General features: G+C 38.5%; 2 protein-coding genes across 5 annotated transcripts in view; one reads left to right on the plus strand and one right to left on the minus strand.

The window, feature by feature from the left end:
• fbn1 (fibrillin 1) overlaps positions 1-17,434 on the plus strand; it is a 67,910-nt gene extending 50,476 nt beyond the window's left edge. For 2 of the 3 annotated variants that reach the window (XM_078944265.1, XM_023953173.2), the window contains 16 exons: positions 3,121-3,273; positions 4,904-4,966; positions 5,045-5,164; positions 5,267-5,386; positions 5,466-5,588; positions 6,558-6,689; positions 7,755-7,880; positions 8,429-8,635; positions 8,999-9,124; positions 9,327-9,449; positions 11,296-11,412; positions 12,498-12,626; positions 12,711-12,830; positions 14,572-14,803; positions 14,892-15,075; positions 15,833-17,434. In XM_078944265.1, coding sequence (XP_078800391.1) covers positions 3,121-3,273; positions 4,904-4,966; positions 5,045-5,164; positions 5,267-5,386; positions 5,466-5,588; positions 6,558-6,689; positions 7,755-7,880; positions 8,429-8,635; positions 8,999-9,124; positions 9,327-9,449; positions 11,296-11,412; positions 12,498-12,626; positions 12,711-12,830; positions 14,572-14,803; positions 14,892-15,075; positions 15,833-16,216 — 2,459 coding nt within the window. In that variant the 3' untranslated portion in view covers positions 16,217-17,434. The remainder of the gene's footprint in view (positions 1-3,120; positions 3,274-4,903; positions 4,967-5,044; positions 5,165-5,266; positions 5,387-5,465; positions 5,589-6,557; positions 6,690-7,754; positions 7,881-8,428; positions 8,636-8,998; positions 9,125-9,326; positions 9,450-11,295; positions 11,413-12,497; positions 12,627-12,710; positions 12,831-14,571; positions 14,804-14,891; positions 15,076-15,832) is intronic. The other variant, XM_023953174.2, reaches the window with a different exon arrangement.
• A 359-nt stretch (positions 17,435-17,793) lies between these two features.
• Positions 17,794-20,104, minus strand: dut (deoxyuridine triphosphatase). 2 transcript variants are annotated; one of them, XM_011488366.2, is made up of 7 exons: positions 19,949-20,104; positions 19,180-19,339; positions 18,945-19,036; positions 18,811-18,855; positions 18,635-18,709; positions 18,335-18,405; positions 17,794-17,949 (listed from the first exon to the last, which is right to left on the minus strand). In XM_011488366.2, the coding sequence occupies exons 1-7, from the start codon at positions 20,061-20,063 to the stop codon at positions 17,893-17,895; spliced, it is 615 nt and encodes a 204-aa protein (XP_011486668.1). In that variant the 5' UTR covers positions 20,064-20,104; the 3' UTR covers positions 17,794-17,892. The 2 variants fall into 2 exon arrangements, with proteins under 2 accessions (XP_011486668.1, XP_020568127.1); XM_020712468.3 differs by lacking the exon at positions 19,949-20,104 and having other exon boundaries at positions 19,180-19,527.
• Positions 20,105-20,656: the final 552 nt, after the last annotated feature.

A 20,656-nucleotide genomic window follows, 5' to 3' on the forward strand; every position in this document is an offset into this window, starting at 1 on the left:
AGCCCCCCACTCCTTTCACACCTCCCACCCCTTAAGTGATGGCAAGGACAATGAGAAATAGGCTGAGCACAAAAACAGGATGCAGGAAACGCTAATAATTGGAACCTCCCCCTCCGTGAACAGCCGCATAGACAGCCAAATGCAGCATCACAGGCGGGGACCGCTCCACCACAGCTAAGCGGTGATGCAGGTCCCCATTGAGAGCTGCAGTGGCTGAACGGCAGCCGACCCAGAGGGAGAGGTTCCAGCTGAGGAAGCACCGGAAATAAAAATGAATAAAAATGAGAATAAAAAAGTAAACATATTGATAAAAACAATAAAACATTAAGATAAGGTTAATTAAAATAACACGTTAAAAATCAGGTTCAAGTTCATAAAACAAGATAAAATGGATAGATAAATAAATAAAATAAAATTAAAAAGTACATATAAATAAATAACTGAATAAATAAATAAATAAAAGAAGTAAAAAATTTGCTAAAAGCCAGGTTAAAAAGATAGGTCTTAAGCCTTTTCTTAAAAGCATCAATGCTCTCTGCGGCTCTCAGGTCCTCCGGCAGACTGTTCCACAAACGGGGGCCATAGTGCTGAAATGCAGCATCTCCATAGTTTTTAGTTTTTACAGTTGGAATGGTCAACAGACCAGTGCCAGAGGATCTCAGGGTCCGCGAGGGTTCATATCTTACTAAAAGATCTGATAAATAAGAAGGCGCAAGACCGTTAAGACATTTCAAAACGGTTAAAAGTATCTTAAAATCAATCCTAAAGCATATGGGGAGCCAATGCAGGGATTTTAAAATTGGGGTGATGTGGGCTCGCCTCCTGGTCTTTGTAAGAACTCGTGCAGCAGAGTTCTGGAGAAGCCGAAGGTTCCTAATGTTTGTTTTTGGAAGACCGGCAAGCAGGGCGTTACAATAATCAACTTTACTCATGATAAAAGCATGCATTAGCATCTCCATATTCGCAATAGAAAACTTCTTGCATCATTTTAGTTCAAAATTATTTGTGTACTCCTACTTGACTGCCATGACTCTCCAATTATTGGTAAATTATCAGTTAAAGCTGTTGCAGTTTTCTATTTGAGTCAAGGCTATGTTCCACACTTCCATCAACATTTATACTGTTGTCCAAATCATAATTTGTCAAATTGTTTGGTTGTAAAATTATGTTTTACATTCTGAAACGTTAATTTTCACCAGATATTTTTGTGGTGTGGTATTATGGTGGATCTGCCTGTGCTGACATCTACTTCACACCAGCTGTGCACAGACAAAACATCCATCTCCTCAATCAAAAGGCTGACAAATGGGTTAAATGGTGGAAAGTAACACTCTGACGCTCTCTTTACAGCGCCAGGTGTTCTTGTATGTGATCTTTGCTTCTGAGCCAGGTGTGTGTGTGTGTCTGTGCCTACATGTGTGATCTATGGTGGTAAGACGGCTTATTTATATAGAGTTCACTAAAGGCCAGTGCTAGACGAGAGCACAACCATATGCTTCTCATTACAAAGAAGTGCCTGCTCAGTCCTGAAGCAAGAAAATACCAATCTCTGAGCATAGAACAAAAAGAAAATCCTAGTCTTTTATTATTGGGACTCTATGTTAGCATTGACATACATTTACAATAAAGTCTTCAGCTCCAAAAGCCTCAACGCAAGCATGCTTCGCAATTTTATTTGTTAGATTAGTAGTCTGTCAAAAAACTGAGCCATACCCAGCAGAAAGTTCCTGAAACTAACTTGCAGGAAGCAGGGAAAAAACCTTTGACTGGGCTAAGACTGTAATGACTAGATGACTGGATCAGGTCTCATTCAGATTACAGGTGCTCAGGGAAAACGGGGGAAGTTTTTTCGCACACTGGCAATAGAAATGGCTGATCTCCTTCATAACACGAAAAGCTCTAACATCAGGCATTTGATACCTGTAATCAAAGGATGGCCAAGATTCAAAGAGCTCTGGTTTGATAACTTTTTGTTCAAGATATAATAAGACAACAATCTGGCTGAGGAAGTGAGGAAAACCCTGGAACCCAACATTCAGCCGAATGTCTAAAGCCTTTATGAGCAAATTATGTTTTCTTAACATATGAGGAAAGGAGACCACAGCCCTAACTTCAGCTCCAGCATTAGATCTTCCATCATTTGTTAGGTTTTCTCGAACAGTTTCAGGGACATTGTCAGCACTGGAAAGCACATGCGAAAAAGGCAGGTGTGATTCGCAAGTATTTACGTATGACCAAACACAAATCTAATGGAAATTGGTTTTGACCACACGAATTATGTGTGGTCAAGATGCACATTGCTGCTTTGCCCGCGCATATTTTAAGTGCATCCAAGGCTAAATGTTGTTGTCGGTTGTATATATTGGGTGTGTGTGGGCAAAAGAAAAGTTCAGCATTAGCCACATGTGTCTTAAAAATTACGTTCAAATAGTCACTTTCTTCGAAAAAAAAATAAAAAAAATTCAGAGGATCAGTTGACATTTTTTTCTGTTTTCTGCAGTGATGCATTTGCTGGCCTTATTTTTTATCCACAGATCGTTTTGGGCTTTTTGAAAATAGCTTTTTTTTTTACTATGACTTCTTTTGATTGTGTCTGCTGAATCACACAATCCTGCCAGCCCCAAAATATTTCTTCATCAGTGAATGCTGACATGGGCAGCTGGCTGAAATGGGTTTTGACGGACTTGTTCAAAGGATATTTAGCGGTTTTTGTTAGTATGATCTCATGTTGTAAACAGTGCTCTTTAACATTTCCCTGTATTTTAGCCTGCTTGCATGGTGGTGAAGTGGTTAGCACTGTTGTCTCACTGTGTCAAAAGTTTGAAGCCCAGCTGGGTCTTGTCTGTGTGGATGATATTCCATCGCATGTGTTAGACTTCTCCATTCACTTTAAGCTTACTCTGATTAACAAAACCATGTTTTATAGGTTGATTGGTGACTCTAAAATACATTGTAGGAGTGAGTGTGTGTGTCTGTCTGTCTGTGGCTCTTGGGGGACTGGTAACATGTTCAAGAAGTACCCTGCCGATTGATGGATATAATTGCCAAGTGTGATGTTGATTATGTCATTTCTTATGGGTCAATTTTGTTTATTTTGTTTCTATTTGCTTTTTTTCTCAGATATTCGTGTGAACTACTGTTTTACCAAGTTTGAAAATGGCCGCTGCCTGGTGCCAAAGCCTCAGAACATATCTAAGGAAGCGTGCTGCTGCACTAGGATGCCTGGTCAAGGTTGGGGAGATCCATGTGAATTATGTCCTGCTAAAGACCAGGGTGCGTATTACTCCCATTCCATACTGTAAACACAGTTCCTTGAGTGGAGGTTGGTATAGCACAAAGAAATTGTTCTAAATTAAGAATAATAGTAGTAGTTACTTTGAAATAATAATATAAAATTTAATATATTTAAATATTTAATTCAAAGTTGACATTTAAATATTTACTCAAATAAAAATCTAAAAAGTAACTCAAACAAAGAAAAAAATTCAAGTATTAAGTAAAAGTTTCAACACAACATCAAATTTTTGTGTACACTTTTTAAAATGAGATGCACATACAATATAAATGTATGAACAATGTTTTGTATTTATGAATATTATAATAACATTTTGATTATTAATGGAAAAAATGGCCACTTCTTGTTTAGTTTTTTTGGAAACACTAAAATTCACACTGCTATGTAGAATATTTACGACATACAGGAAAAAGTGGTCAATCTTGACTAATATAAACCAAGCAAAAGTATAATTTATTCATTACAACTGAACTAAAGTTAGAGTAAAGGTTTGGTGCAGAAATTATTATTATTTTAAATATTTGAGTCAATTTAACCCACCTGTGTGCAAGAAAAAGATTTGCTGCATTATAGTCAAATATTGAGAGATTTGCTTTGAAAATACTTGTGGAAAAGTACTGAGAAGGTCAGAAGGAGCTGCATTGTAGATCCATGACAGAATGCACAGAGGGAAGCTGTGTTGTCCTCTTTATTAGTTTCCTGTAGTAGGAGAGAAATAATTTGGAGTTGTGCAGGACATGGATGAGAGCTTTAAGACAGTGGTGACATGTGCTGTGGGTGTGACAGAGGATTTCGAGGTGGAGGTGGGAATGCACCAAGGATCCGGTTTGAACTTCTTCTTGTTTGCTGTGGTGATGGATAGACTGACAGATGAGGTTAGACAGGGATCTCTGTGATCATAATGTTTGCAGATGACATTGTGGTCTGCAGTGAGAGCAGGTAAAGGGTTGAGAACATCTAGAGAGGTGAAATTTTACTCTGAAAAGGATAGGACTGAAGATCAGCTGCAAAAAGAAGTATCTGTTAGTAAATGAGAGGGACTTAAGTAGAATTGTGAGGTTACCGGAAGCAGACATGAAAAAGGTGGAGGACTTTAGGTACTTATGCTCACTAGTCCAGAACAATTGAGTGTGTGGGAAAGAGGTGGTGCAAGCAGGTTGGAATAGGTGGAGGAAGGTTTCAAGTGTTATGGTCGACAAAAAACTGTCAGGATTAATGAAAGGAAATGTCTAGAAAACTGTGGTCAGTTGGTTTATAGAAAGATGCTCTGACAAAGATGAAGGAAGCAGAGCTGGAGGCAGCAGAAATTCCTGGGAAGCAAATTGAGAAGGTTTGAACATGTTTAGATGAAAGACAGTAATTGAGTTGGTAAATGGATAGATAAATTGAAGCTACTGGTAAAGAGGCCTAAAGGAAGACCAAAGAGATTAATTACTATAGTGAAGGATGTTGGTGTCAGCAAGGAAGATGCAGAAAATAGAGATAGATGCAGGCAGATGATTTGTTGTTTAGACTTCTAAAGTATTTCATCAAAAGGCAAAAGTTAAACTACACCTAAAATTGAATTTACATGTTTATTTAACCCAAAATGATGGCTTTTGGTTACAGAAGCATACCGTGTACTTTGTCCCAATGAGGGATATGAACGTGGGAAAGATGACAATCCAACAGGTACTTTTACAACACTGAATTCACACTGTCATGGGTTCTTGTTGTAGAATGTTTTTTAATTGTATCTTTTTATTCTAGACATTAACGAATGCCTCAATAATCCATGTGTAAATGGCCAGTGCATCAACACAGATGGCTCCTTCCGCTGTGAATGTCCCATAGGATACAATCTGGATACCAGCGGAGTCACGTGTATAGGTTATTATTATTTTTTGTCTTGTCTGTATCTACCACACCACTTTACTCGTTAAGTCAAGTTTTTGAAGTTACTCGACTACTTATTGCTTTATTGTAATTCAGACATAAATGAATGTGACATCGGCAATCCCTGCGGCAATGGCACGTGCACCAATGCCATCGGAGGATTTGAGTGCACATGTGATGAAGGCTTTGAGCCTGGACCAATGATGAGTTGTGAAGGTATGTGAGACTGTGCTTGAAAAAATGTATTTTTAGTGCAGCTGTTACTGGTTTTTGATACTTCTTTTTTCTTGCATAGACATCAATGAGTGCTCCCAGAATCCTTTGCTGTGTGCCTTCCGCTGTGTGAACGTGGTGGGCTCGTACGAGTGTAAATGTCCCACGGGATATGTACTCCGCGAGGACAGGAGAATGTGCAAAGGTACTTTTAGTTGCTAAATATTCTCAGCTTTGACAGAACCAGACAGGGTATGTTTACCAGGAGTCCCTGCTTAAAATTAATCTAAGGAAGGCAGACATGTTTATCGTGTCTGTTCAGTTCCTTGACCATCAGTTGAAAGACTATTAGGAAGGGTCTGCGATAAACCTAAAACAATCTCAAAGCTAGAACCACTAAGAGTTTATAGCTTCTCTCTAATAAATGATAGAAGACACCACAGCAACAGAGGAATTTAAAAAAGAATCATCGAGCATCACTGTGAGGTGCAGAGTGCCACACAGAACACACCAGCTTTCCAGCTTCACCCATGTTAGCATGAAACAGTTGAAGTCTAATCATGAGTGTATTGCCATATTTTTGGGGTGTTTAAGTCACTATATTCAGGTGTGACTTATATGTGTGTGTGTGTTTTTTTTTATATAGGTTCATGTTTTTATTTTCAAACTAACAACTGCTAGAGGGTGTATCAGTAGTTACTACTAACAGTGACACCGAAGAAGAAGCATAGATCTTGGCGGAGTTTATAAAAGCAACACAGAAGGACAATTTCAACATATTTAGTGATTTCAAGTGATATAAAGAGTTTAGTTGACTTGTTATTATATTCTTTATGCTATGGTTATTTCAATAGTTGTTTTTTACCTCCCACTAATATACTAGATTCCTCCTATATTTTATAAAGCTAAATATGGTTTCGGTAGTGAAGTGTGCATATATTACCTCTATTTTTGTTAACTATTCTGTTAATAAGATTTGCATTTCAAGATTAAATGTCCATTTTTGTTCCCATACTTTTTTTTCTACCAAAAGTGTGACTTATATATAATTATTTTTCTTCTGTTTTGTGCATTTTTTGACATTTGCGACTTATTGTCCTAAAAATACGGTACTTCACTGATTCACATACACAGAACGAGTCCTTCAAACAACCTCTTGATGTTTGTCTTCCAGACCAGAATGAGTGTGAGGACGGCATAGACGACTGTGCCAGCAGGGGAATGACCTGCAAGAACCTGATCGGCACTTACATGTGCATCTGTTCTCCTGGATACACTCGTCATCCCAGTGGAGATGGCTGCATAGGTGATCCTTTTTATCGATATAATACTGTGTATTTTCTTAGGATTAAATAGTTGTTTGTTGCAAATCTACTTTTCTCCAAGAAATATAATAATAATAATAATATATATATAAAATCAGAGGACCTGCTAATTGCTGTCCTGCCAATTAGTGACATTTAAAAGTGTTTTCTTTTATTTTAAATTTAAACGTCAGACAAAAGTAATAATTTTATTTGTATTGCTTATTCAGTAACTGAGACAGGATGCAGGGATTCTACTATTTTTTTCCCCATTTATTTTACAATTGTTAATATTTACTATGTGTAAATTAATTAATGTGCCATGTTGAAGAGGTTTTACTTAGTAACATAGTTTGTTATGGTTAGAGTATTTTACTTGGCTGTGGTAGTTCTCTAATTATTAAAAACACGTAATCTTGACTAAATTTTTCCTCAAAATTGCACTACACTGTTTTTGCTAAATTTTTACTTAAACCTGGGAACTTAGCTATGTTGTAAGTTCATCAGGGGGGCAAATGTGTTGTAAAACAAATATTTGTATGCCACTAGTGTTGGGAATGTTTGTATCAGAAATTTCAAATATGTTTTTTTTCTTCAGTCAATCCCATTTGAGTTTAATAGGTATGTATATATATATATATATATATATATATATATATATATATATATATATATATATATATATATATATATATATATATATATGTACAAGCTTTTTGTATTTGTTGGATTTTTTGATTTGCGTAAATTAAATCAAGAACAGTTTGTTTGAAATGGGTTGAGAACATACATGAAATCAGTCTGTGGCTACTGTGAAAAAGGTTGTGAAGCATTTTTGTTCAGTTTTGGAAAATATAACAATAAGTTCACAAAACTTGAGAATTTTGAATTATTTGGCCAGATTGAGCACTTTCTCCACAATACATTGTAGAAATGTACAAATATCATGTTTACAAATCTTCAGAAGTATCTTCCACATCTCTGTGTGATACTAAATAAAGTTTGACTTTAAGTAGAAATGAAACAACTATCTTTGTTAATCTCCCCTGTGTGTGTTTGTGTGTCAGACTTAAATGAGTGTGCAACCAAGCCAGGAATCTGTAGGAATGGCCGCTGTGAAAACACAGTGGGAAGCTACCGCTGCAAATGTGACCAAGGATTCGTCGCTAACCCCACACAGACCGAATGTATTGGTAGGTTTTTCCACCATGCACTTCTGTTTCATGGTTTGATTTTCACTGTGCTCCACAGAATTTCAAGGTTATTTTGTGTCCTCACAACTTTTTTCTTTTATTTCATTAGCTTGTGTGGTTTAGTTTTATCTGAGCCTGACAAGGTTGGGAAGTTAAGCTTTAGTGGCAGGCCTGCCTTCAAGTTAATCAAGTTAATTAAGAGTTTAGAGTTGCTAATGTCATTTGATTGACACATTTGTTGTTAAAATGGGATGATTGTTGAACCAGTGGGATTTTAAGCAGAGACCATTATCAAGACAGAGCCAAGGAAAAGCTTTCCTCCCCTGTCTAAGTATATACATCTGAACAGCCGTGATGTGCTGAGCTCTGGTGAGAAAATCTCCAGAACGACTTAGTCATCCTTCTTTTTGGTGGCTATCTTTTTTCCTCATAGACAGAAGCGATAAAGTGGTGTGGGTTATCTTTTTGCGTCTGGGTGGTATCGTCTGCTCCTCTCAGGCTCTGTTAACGTCACTTCAAGTGTCTTTTTTTGGTTTTCTCCCCTCCAGATAACCGTGAGGACTTCTGTTACACTGAAGTTCTGACCACTCTGTGTCAGATGTCTTCCAGTAACAGGAACTTGGTTACCAAATCCGAGTGTTGCTGTGATGGAGGCCGAGGCTGGGGCATCAACTGTGAACTTTGCCCCCTGCCAGGGACCTCCCAGTACAAGAAAATGTGTCCACTGGGACCAGGCTACACCACAGATGGCAGAGGTAGTTTTTTAGGCCCAACACAACTGAACCTTTTTTACATGAAATACTTGACATGTAGATTCCGAATGAAAGCATTATTAGAATTTATATTTCAAAGTTTTAAGGAGACTGTAACAAATGATTATAGGCAGCAAAAGTGCATGCAAAGACATGTTGATTTACTTGTAAAGCTTCTCTACAGGACACATCAATGTGGATTGCACAATTTAAGCTTTCTCTTTTTCTTTTTTTTTTAGTCCAGCCATTAGCATCAATGTTTTTGAAGAGGAACCTAGCTCACAGTGTCATTCCCAGACAGGAAACACACTGGTGTTTTAGCCATGATAACTGTATCTGAGGCCAACACTTCTTGTCTCCATGCAGACATTGACGAATGCCGTGTGATGGGAAACCTGTGCAAAAATGGTCAGTGTGTCAACACCAAAGGATCGTACAAATGCATCTGCATACCTGGCTACACAACTGACATCACATCCACTCAGTGTGTGGGTAAGGCTGAAGTTCACTCCTGTTATCTACAGTCTGTTACTGGACTTGCTCCGACCTTCTTCTGCCAAGTAAAGAGCTGAAACTGTTAGCGGGCTGCTTCATTTAAAAAAAGAAAAGCAGCGTCATCATCTCTCCTTAGGAAACAAAAGCACCTAAATTTTCTCTGTCCTTCTTTTTTATCTGTTTGTCATACGTCCACTAGATATTGATGAGTGCATACAGGCGCCTAAGCCTTGTAACTTCATCTGCAAGAACACAGAAGGAAGCTACCTTTGTTCCTGCCCTCGAGGATACATCCTACAAGAAGATGGAAAGAGCTGCAGAGGTAACGTTCAGAACATACAGCCAGACAGGAGAGAAACATTAAAGTCCCATTCTGATCATCTTCTATTTCAAAAATGTTCCCCGTGGTCTTTTGATTATGATTATGCCGTTTTTAGCCCAAAAAAAACTGTGTCATTTCTAGAACATAGTTTCTGCAGAGTTGCAGTAGTTCATTAGAAATATGCCTCTGAATTGTGGATGGGATCCATTTTTTAAACTCTCTCCTACTAGCTTACAGCCCCTCACACCCCCAACCTAATATTACCAGAGCAACAAAAACAGTTAGCAATATTGCAGCTATGCAGCTGTACAGTTTTGAGCCGATACAAGCTCAGACAAGGAAAACAAAGACATACATTGACAGTTGACTGCCACATTCTTAATTAATACAAATGCCTGGGTTTTGAATATTGTAAACATTTGAAATCAGCTTGTCTGGTGTTTAGGGTCTTCCATGGCTTAGCCCCTCCATGATTAAATGAAGTCATTAAACAGAAATTTTCTAGGTACTCTTCAAGAGTAACTGGAGCCACTGTTAGAGGTGACTGTGAGCTCCCATTCAGACAAACGTCTTCCTCACAAAACGTTCTGTATTACAAGTGTTCAACTTTCTGGAACAGTATCTGTATCAAAAAGAGAGAAAGTACAAGATTTGTCATCTTTTAAAGACAGTTGAAACTGTGCCTTTAGAAATCTCAGATGTGTAAACTTATGTGACCAGGAATCAGAACATTTTATAACTGAACAGATGCCATCCATCCATTTTCCTAACCCGCTATACCCCTATGTCCTGGAGAATTGTTGGGCAAAGATGGGGTACACCCTGGACAGGTTGCCAGTCTGTAGTCGGGCACACAATCAGTCCCACACACACTCTTACATGCACACCTAGGCACAATTTAGAGAAGCATATTTTTGGAAGAGTACCTGGAGAAAACCCACGCATGCAAACTCTACACAGAAAGGGGTTTGAACTAGGGCCTTCTCACTGAGAGGCGAGAGTGCTAACCACCAAAAACAGACACTGTTTTTAAAATATTGTTTTGGCCTTTTGAATACTGTATTTCTGTGATTTATGTCTATTTTATTTTATGTTTTGTAATTTCTTCTACTTAAAATCAGTTTTATTCCTTCAATAACATCAACCTGCAAGGGAACTGCAGATGGTAATTAGCCTGTGGCTAAAATTTGGCATATTTACATTTGATGTTTAATTTTTATGAATATGTAATGTCCCTTTACATAAATAAATGTATAAATAGAAATACAAGCGGATGAATCAAAATGGAGCGGAGCAGGGAGCTTGTGGCTTGCCGTAGGAGCTTCTGTCGTAGAAGCTTCTATGCATTTTTTTGTCTGCTCCTGATTAACAACAATTTGAATAAAGAAATACTCAAAAATGCAATTTTAAGTTTAATTTTATTTAGATCTGTCCTCCATCATGAGAAAAAGACCACAAGATGTTAAAACACCAAAAACATGATTTTCATCAAAGTGGGTCTAGTTTTGGATACAAAGATCCACAGTAATCACCTTAGTCATACTATTTAGTCTCTTCCTTTTAATGAATAAGCGGAAATGCTTGTGCAGAAGTATGCAGTGCATTTGTTTATCAAGCTTGTAGGGATGTAGAGGACCTCTTTCATCTTTATTTACCATTGCTTTAGTTTCCCCCTCCACAGTTCTCGTGTTTGTGTCCGGGGTCTGGTACATTTACAGTTTATTTGTAGGTCAATGACTGTACATGGTCTAGAATTGAACTCAAAAACATTCAGTCCAACATAGGGTAATATATATAAAAAAAAATAAAAATAAAAAGTTGAAGCTAATAAACCTTCCTTTTTCAGATCTGGATGAGTGCTCCACCAAACAGCATAATTGCCAGTTCTTATGTATTAACACCATCGGTGGCTTCACCTGCAAATGTCCTCCTGGATTCACCCAACATCATAGTGCCTGCATTGGTAAGAAGACTCAATCAGAATGTAGTAACTCAAAAAAAAGCTTTAACTTTACTTTTTTTTTTACCATGACTGTGCAATACAATCATAATTTTTCCTCACACAATATATATTTTTTTTAGTTTGTTCCAGTTGTTTAATTACTAAAAATCTTACTAATATTACTTGGTGGCAGTTGAAAATGCTTTCCTATAGACATCTGTAGACTCTTGTGGGTCCAACTGGTTTTTCTTTTTGTGGTCAGACCACAACAGATGTCTGTAATGTGAGGGTTTAAATAAAGAAAGTTTAGTTTGATTTTTAAAGTAAGATTTACAAGGTTTTAGAAACACTTTTGTGTTACAAAACACTTGTTTTACAGCACAAGTGAAACCTGTAGAATATCAAGTCCCATCAGGCAGAATGTTTTTTGGAAAGAAGTTTATATTCTAATCAAGAAGAATAATATTTTTAATGTTTAATTAACCACTGGTGAAAAATGTTCCTTTTTATAAGCCGTAGTTGTTTAAAAATTCACACGTTTTGTGGCAATCAAAGCTCCCTCTGTGCTTTGCAGCACAGTTTCACAAAGCGGAAATCTAAGTTGGGAACATTTCAGGAAACGTAAAATTTCAACCAGCTGTGAAAAGACCCAAGATCACACATGCAACAGCTCCGATTGAGATCACATTCTTGTGTGCTTTGATTTCAGCTGTCTGACAGGTTAAGCAACATAAGATTTTTATCATTTGCAGTCAAAATAATTAAGTATGTTGGGCAAAATAATTTCCTCAAGGCTGATATACAAGCCTTTTTGAAACAAAGCCAGAAAATTACTTTGACTTTTTTTTTCCAAACCCAAATTCCCCAGAATGAACTTTTAAACTCTGTTGCTGCCATGACTGGATTGACAGTGGATTAAAAGGTGAAGATTTTTACCCCTAAAACCCCAGACCTATGAGTTGTTTTTGGCAACATTGCATGGGGTTTTGACCCATTTTCATACGACTACAAAAATAACCCAGCCTTTCTGAATCTTGATCACAATCTGCCTTTGTATCACTTTTCCTGTTTTACCCTTGGTTGAACTTTCTTTCCTGTGTTTGTAGACAACAACGAATGCTCATCAGACCCCAATCTGTGTGGCTCCAACGGCGTTTGCCAGAACACCCCAGGGAGCTTCAACTGCGAGTGCCAGCGGGGATTTTCGTTGGACTCAAATGGACAAACATGTGAAGGTCTGAAAACAACTAATTCCAATACCTCAGATTTGGGTGAATAGTCGCATTAAGCCATCTTGATTTCCTTTTATCCTGTGCTAGACATGGATGAGTGTGATGGAAACCACAGGTGTCAGCATGGCTGTCAAAACTTAGTGGGAGGATACAGGTGCAGCTGTCCCCAAGGTTACCTACAACACTACCAGTGGAACCAGTGTGTTGGTGAGCACCCATCGTTTTAAACTGCAGATTTTTTGGAACGTCTAAAGAACTGTTTGTTGAAATGTATACAACAGAGTCTTGATGCTTTGCAGTCTTTGTAAAACAAACAAATATAACTTCTGACAAATGACAAAAAGCTTTGTTCGTGCCACCATGGTCAACACTGAGTAACCCTTTGCTGCTTCTATTGTCTTTGAGAGGAAAATATATGGTAAAATATATTAATTAACCCTTAATGAACTGATTTTTAGAACTCTATCAATATACACTGGCCCAATAATCGCGGTCATCCATAACAAAATTAAACCTGAAGTGGTTTTCATTAATAAAAATAAACACAACAATAAAAAAAATGCTTTGTTAACCAGCCTGTGCATACATATTTTTGGTGTAACATTTGTCTTATTAATCTGGGAGTGAACTGAAAACTGCTCCCTTTTAAACCACCCTCTAGTGATCATTTGAGGAACTGCAATATTAGGTACTTGTGTTAGCTTAAAATTTTAGACTGGGCCTGTGTTTTAGGTGGGCATGTGACATCGGTCTAGAGCAGCGGTCCACAAGCTTTAACACTTAAAGAGCCATTTGGAGCGATTTTTCACTAACCCCAATCCAGTCTGAGTCACACTTCACCCTTTAGAAAAATAAGACTGCTTTGTATTTTTTTTACTGTTCCATTTAAATATAAATAAACTGTTGTTTTTTTTGTTTCGGCATAAATAAAAAATAAAGAGATAGTAGCCTTTTTTTTCAAAAAGAGAAATATTTTGTAATTATTGGCAGAGGTTCACATGACTTCCTTTCAAAATAAAAGTCATCTTGTGTCACATAGGATCATCAATGCAGCAAATGTGGTAGTAGGTTCATTCAAGATTAATAATCATAAAAATAAACAACAGTTTACAATGGGGGGCATTTCTGCCCCAAAAACCTCATAAATCTAATGAACTAAAGTTAATTTACAATAATTCTGTGACCCCTACTGAATTTTTTGAACCACACTGAAAAGTTAAAATCCTTGAAACGGTTCAGAAAAACTACTTATTTTACAGTTACCCTAAAATTAAAAACTTTTTATTTTTCTTTAACCAGAGAGTCACAATTAAGGGGTAAAAGAACCACATGTGGCTACATGGCCTCAGGTTACAAACCCCTGATCGAGAATATTCATGACTGTGGGGATTTGTCTCATACTAAGACCCTACATGATTGAATAATTTGACACCTTTTTTTTGCAAAAATATGTTTGATATGAGATGTAAGAATGTACTAATTCCACTAAGAACTGTATAAATATTAAATAAATTATTGTTCCTTATGCTTTCATGGGCAGACAGCATTAAAGCTAGAAAAACAGGTTTATTTTAAAAAAATTGTAGGAGGCTTTTGACTCTTCAATTGTAGGTTTAAAATTATAATTTATGAATAAATAAAAGAGGTTTGTTTTTTAACTTTCAGTGTGCACAATAATAAAAAGTAACTCAAATTAGTGTGGAGATTGTTATAGTATGTTGCTAGAAGGAAGCTGTTTTTCATTTAATGACTGTTTTTCAGGCTATTTCTCTTTATTTTCGATCAACAGTTTTTAAAGAAAATGTATCTTTCAGTTTATTTAATTAGTTTTATTTTTAATCTTTCTACCCTTATGTGCCATCCTGCGGGGATGGCTTTCCTAGTTTTGTGTCTTTTAACTGACAGAACTTCTTATTTGTTTATTTCCCGTCCACTTCCTGTGACCCAGATGAGAATGAGTGTCTGAACACCCAGATCTGTGGAGGAGCATCGTGCCACAACACCCTGGGAAGTTTCCGCTGCCTCTGCCCCTCAGGCTTCGACTACGAGCAGACGAGTGGAGGCTGCGCAGACATCAATGAGTGCTCCACCACGCAGAACCCCTGCAAGTTCGGCTGCTCAAATACAGACGGGGGCTACTTGTGTGGGTGTCCTCCTGGATACCTCCGTGCAGGACAAGGGTGTGTAAGAGCCACTGTCTGTACAAAGCCACAACTCTTTTTTTGTTTTTCTGTTCGACTGATGACTTTTTTATTTTTTTTGGTTCAGACACTGCGTCACTGGTGTGGGCTTCACGAGTGGGAGCCCTAATGGTGAACTGGGAAGCGAGATGGATGACAATTCACTTTCTCCAGAAGCCTGCTATGAATGTAAGATCAACGGTTACCCCAAGAAAGGACGTAAGCGGCGCAGTTCCAACTCAACAGAAGAGGAACCTCACGAGGAGATGCAGGTGCTGCATTTTTAGCAGAATCTTAAAGCTCTCAAAACGTCCATCAAGACCCACTCCAATAAAAATTGTGTTTTTGACGTTTTTAACATGTTCTCGCTGAATTTTTCTGATGGGGGACATATGTCAAGAAAATTAAGTTTAAAATTGCCTTTCTAAGTATTTCTTTATTTAAATCGTTGTGAATCAAGAGCAGATAAAAAAATGCAGATGAAAAAAAGCTTGTAGCTGTGATGTCGAACCTACAGGCCACAAGCTCCCAGCTCCATTCTGATGCATCCACTTTTTGACAAATAGATCCATGTATGTCTTTGTTTTCCTCGTCTGAGCTGGAATCTGGCTCAAAACTGGACAGCTGGATAACTCCGATATTGCGCGCCATTTTTTTTTTGCATCCGTAATGTTAGCTTGGGATGTGAGGGGCAGTCAGCTAGTGGGAGAGCGAGTAAACAGATGGATGTCGGGAAGTAGGGGCAGGCTTACCCTGTGCCAACAGTCCCGCACACAACTCAGAGGTGAATTTCTAATAAACTCCTGCTGCTCTGCAGAAACTATGTCCTAGAAAATGACAAGTTTTTGGATTTTTTAGAGACCACTTGTAACACTTTTACAATAGATCAAAAGATGATCAGAGTAGGTCTTAAAACTGTTAAATTATCCAAAGAAAGTCATCCTTCACTTTGTTTACTGAAATCTGATAAAGCTGATTTATTTTGAACTTTATTTTCAAACTAAGCTTTTCCTGGCTTCCTTTTCTCAGCAGCTAACTGAGGTGGTCAGCCTAGCCAGTCTGGACATCGAAGACACTCTCCGATTCCACCTGAACATTAGCGATGTCAGCAGCCGTGATCACATCCTTGAGCTCACCCCGGCCTTGTCTACTCTCAGCGACCACGTGCGCTACAGCATTGACTCCGGAAACAAGCAGGGCTTCTTCAGAATCAACCAAAGAGAAGGCGTCAGCTACCTGCATTTCAGCAAAAAGGCGGCGCCGCTTCCGGGGACGTATCACCTTCAGATCAGCAGCATACCCCTCTACGGGAAGACGGAGCTGGCCAAACTGGAGGACCAACATGACAAAGACTACCTCACAGGACAGCTGGGAGACATACTGATGATGAGGGTGCAGCTCGTTCTCCATTAACCACCACAAGACTGAGGGAGGCAGATGTTGCCAGCAGCTGCTAACCCAGCATTGGGCTCACTCTACCCAGAAGGCCGAATGTTTTTGACCCTGGGTCAGTAGTTAGGGGGCAACCTCTCCTCACTCCAACGTAGAGCAGGGCTTATCACCAAAGAGACTATAGGGTGACAAGGGGGGGGGGGGGGGGGGGGGGCGCATTATTTGATTACCAAAGATGATTCTACATATCATGGAAATGTTTTCTGTGAGAATTCCAGGACGACTGAATATTTAGCTTCAGTCCGATCCAACACCTAAAGCTGCGACACAAACTCCAGCTGTGTTTTAAAAACACGGAGGACGTGAATGAGTTTTCCATTTGGAGTTTACTGTTGAGGAATGATATGTGGAATCACATTGACACTTTGAAGAGCAGGTGGGCTGCAGAAAGCTCGAAGCTAAGTTTGTTTAGAACTTAATGAATGTGGAGAACAAAAAATAGTCACAATTGTTTGAGAAACAAATCGCATACCCTCTGTGACTGAACGAACCCGGACACATGGGAGTTAACACGCACGACCCTTTTGCCAGATGTTAATTCAGCAGAGAGAATGAAAGATCAAGTGTTTATGAGGAGCCCCATATGGACTATTGAGATGTAGCCATGTCTGAGCTTGAATGACCCCTGCTGCGTATCTTCACTTCAGTTTCCCCAACTTTCTACTGATTTCTTCTTCTTACTGGTGCTACCAACATGTCTGCATAGACTTCTGAATGCACTGCATTGTTATACAAAACTCAGTAGACTGAGATGCGATCCCATCAGTCATGCTTCCGATTTCACGTCCAACAGCTAGCGTCCAAGCCTGTCTGCTCCTTCTATACTACATGTAAATTGTGTTTATACTGTAATAATCCATGCCACTTTTAATCCATGAAACATTTGTAAACTAGAGGAAGCCCCTGGAATACAGGGGTTTGTAACGGTGCTTATAATGACCAACTACTTCCTTTGTACACTGTGTATTCATACACACCTGCACACGTGTCATTTGATGATGCCAAACCTGGGCCTTCATGATTATGCACTGAGGTCTTCATGGCCGCACATTCTCTCACAAGTTAAATCAGTGCCGCATTGCCACGGACCAGCGAGACACCCGTCTGTGTTCTCTGTTCACATCAAGTGAGGGTTAAGTTGAGAAATTCACAATAAAAACAACTTTGGTGTACGGTGAACTCCCTGCTTGGCTTTTCCCCTTCGTCAAAGTTGAAACCCGAGACAGACGCTAACTACACCAAAGCTGCAGTTGTGCATGACCAAGGTGGGGTGCAGCAGTGTCCCCGAATGTTTTGGCTAAGTACATTTCAAATGCAGTTAAAGGGCTCTGAGAAACCGAAGCACACGCCTTCCAGATGCTGGAGAATTTCACACCTCCACCCCTATGATAATTACACTACACTACTGCAGGAATGTGGATTGTAACAGGAGTTGGGCTGCAGGGAAATTGTCTTATACTGCCACCACGTGGAGATTATGAGTATTACAACTTTAAGACTGATCTAAAGTTTAAAAAAAGTGGATCCAAACAAGGAAATGTAGTTTATGAAACTGTAAAAAATAAACTTTATTAGCACCTAGGTAACATAAAATAACTTCATCAGTGTATTGTCACTTCAAATTTGTTTCGAGGTCTTCAGTTGCGTCCAGTCGATCCAAAGCCTCCAGACCCTCGCTCCGTATCATCAAGTGTCTGAAAAAGCATGACAGATCCAAGTAAATTAAAACTTTTACAGTGAGCAATGACATCTGTATTTTTAGATGGTAAAAGACCCTCAACTTTCAGTTTATGAAGAAAACAAGTATTGCTGGGCTTTGGTGAACTGAGTGTTACGTTTCTTTCATTGTAGGGCTGTCGTGAAACCTGCAGGACTACATGTTGATCATTGTAGAGCCACAAAGATTGCATAAAAACTAGTACTGAGAGATGCAAGTATTTTTTTCAAACACAATGAATTCACACAGTTATTTTATCACAACTTTAAATGAAGAAAAACAATTTAAAGGTTTATTTTTTGGGTAAAACATTTCTTTTAGTAACATAAATCAAATAAAACAGCTGTAATGTGTTGGATTACCTCTTGCTCTTCCAGCTCTGGGTAGCAGATTCTTTCACACACCAACTGAGCAACCCTGTCCCCTTTTTTCACTGCAAGGAAGAACACCAGACATTTATATGGACATCTGCATCTGCCTTAGCAAACACCTCTCTACTTCCCTTGTATAATGCTCCAACAACAAGCATATCCACTGTTTGTTATAGTCAATTATGTCATGTTTACAGGTAAGCCTAATATTCCAGGGCATTTTTACTTCCCAGCTGCATGTAACTGCTGGCACAAGTGACATAAATGTAGTGTTTATTGACGGCAACTCACCTTCAAATGTTTCTTTGCTAAAGTTAAAAAGCACAACACCCAAGTTTCCTCTGTAGTCCTCATCTACAACCCCAGCTGAGAATGCACACACACACACACACAAAAACAGGAATTGAAATGACCAACACATAGGTTAGGCTGTGACAATGAGCTCAAAAAAAGAAAAAGAAACATACCACCAACATCAATAAAATGCTTGGCAGCCAGTCCAGACCTTGGGGCTGAGAAGGTAAAATGGTAATAATAGTCTTAAATTGTGTTGCTAAAAAAGTACAAGGATATAAAAGAGCAGCTCTTCAGTTCAACTCACCCACTCTCCCATAGCAGCCATGAGGAACTGCAATCTGAATGTCTGTCTTCACAATGGCCTTGTCCATGGGACCAATGGTGTAATCATATGCACTGTTTCACAAAAAATAAAGTTATTTAAAACATTCTGATTCCACACAGGCGAACCTAAAACATGTTTGACGTTATTCGTGTTAATGTTTAGGAATGATTGTCACACCAAAACACCTGTGCATGTACAATAAAAACCGACTAACCTGTACAGATCATATCCTGCTGCCTTGGATGAGCCTCGCGTGGGGGTCGTGGCATTCTCAGAGAGCTTAGCAAACCTAAGAACCGTTCTTTGCTCCTCTGCTCTAGGTTCTGTCCGAGCTCTCTTTGATGGAGAGACTGCTGAAGCATCCGTGACGACGTCTAACACAGGCATGGTAGCAAAGTATTACAGTTAAGAACCAGAAGACGGTTAAAAAAATACCAAAAGTAATACAAAACTAAAAGCTATGTGCAACTCGCTGTGCAGCTTCGCTGATTTCTGCAACCTTCCGTTCCAGTTTTTTGGAGGGAAAGCAACTGTTTGAATTAAGCGCTCGCGGGCAGGAAATAGTTCCTCCCCCAAACAGGAAACGGAGACAGAACTACCGGGGTTGATGCATACATAAGCAGCAAAACGAACAGATCAAATCGTGTTTTTTATACACATTTATTTACAGAGTCATTTAAACAAAAAAGAAAAAAAATAGGCAAATAACTGCACTTTTCATCCATAAAATTATCTTCCAATGAAGATGTTTGCCAGATTAGAGTGACAAAGAAGTTCTTCTTGGCATGCGAAACACAGCTCTGTGTTGATTAATTTCTTAGCATTTACGTCCTATAAAAAATAAAAATAGATTTCGCGTCGGTCCACCCTGTTAGCACACACTCTAGCTAAAAATAAACCAACCGGGGAGACACACAGACAGCGACTAAAAAGCTCGCTTAGTCTAATGATGTCAGTAACCTCTTGACATAAAATTATCTTGCCTTTATTTTCAGTGACCATTTGAGTGCTAAAGTTGTTTCCCAGGAAACGTGGAGCAGTAGAAAAAAACAAAGATCGCCGCTGAGAATATCGCAGTGCTGGTAATATACGTAACATTATTAGCTAACAGCTCACCTCTCCGAGCAGCATCTTCTTGTGCTTCCAAAATGGGATTTTGTTTTTACGGCTCACTACCGCCACCGTGTGCTGCGGAGGATAATGCAGGCGAGCCTGACATACCAAGAAATCTGTGATCTCTACCTTGCAAACGTGTAAATATAGACTTTTCTTCTTTCTAATCCATTGTGCTCAACGCCAGAATCTACAACTTTTCATTTGCTATTAAATTTCTTTCTGACTTTTTAACTATACTTTATTGATAGATTGTATCTAAGCAATCAATGAATCTTTACAGTAGTCACGTCAATCTACCTTATAATTGGAGTATAATGTAGTGTAATTCTCACTGTGTAGACCCCTAATGTGTTAGCTGTCTACTATTTTGTATCCTTAGTGGTACTATCTGGATAGATTAGAATTAAAAATATAATTTGGACAAGTTCAGATAAAAGAGTTTGCACAAATTTCCAAAAATTGCAAAAGTTTGTTGTGATACATAAAACCACTATCAAAGTTTTTTCTTAATTTTTTTTATTCTATTCTTTCTTTATTTTTTTTAATCATAAAATGTTTCTCTGAATGGTGTAGCC

Source organism: Oryzias latipes, chromosome 3 (genome assembly GCF_053564925.1).
Source record: "Oryzias latipes strain Hd-rR chromosome 3, Olatipes_Hd-rR_3.1".
NCBI classification, from domain to species: domain Eukaryota; kingdom Metazoa; phylum Chordata; class Actinopteri; order Beloniformes; family Adrianichthyidae; genus Oryzias; species Oryzias latipes.

What these genes read in the sequence shown, in the direction of transcription:
- dut (XM_011488366.2), bottom strand. Translation starts at nt 20,063, where the DNA reads ATGTTACGTATATTACCAGCACTGCGATATTCTCAGCGGCGATCTTTG. An exon ending in AATGGTCACTGAAAATAAAG is followed by an intron (nt 19,340 to 19,948) that starts GCAAGATAATTT and finishes TGCCTGTGTTAG; the next exon opens with ACGTCGTCACGGATGCTTCA. An exon ending in TAGCAAAGAAACATTTGAAG is followed by an intron (nt 18,406 to 18,634) that starts GTGAGTTGCCGT and finishes TCTTCCTTGCAG; the next exon opens with TGAAAAAAGGGGACAGGGTT.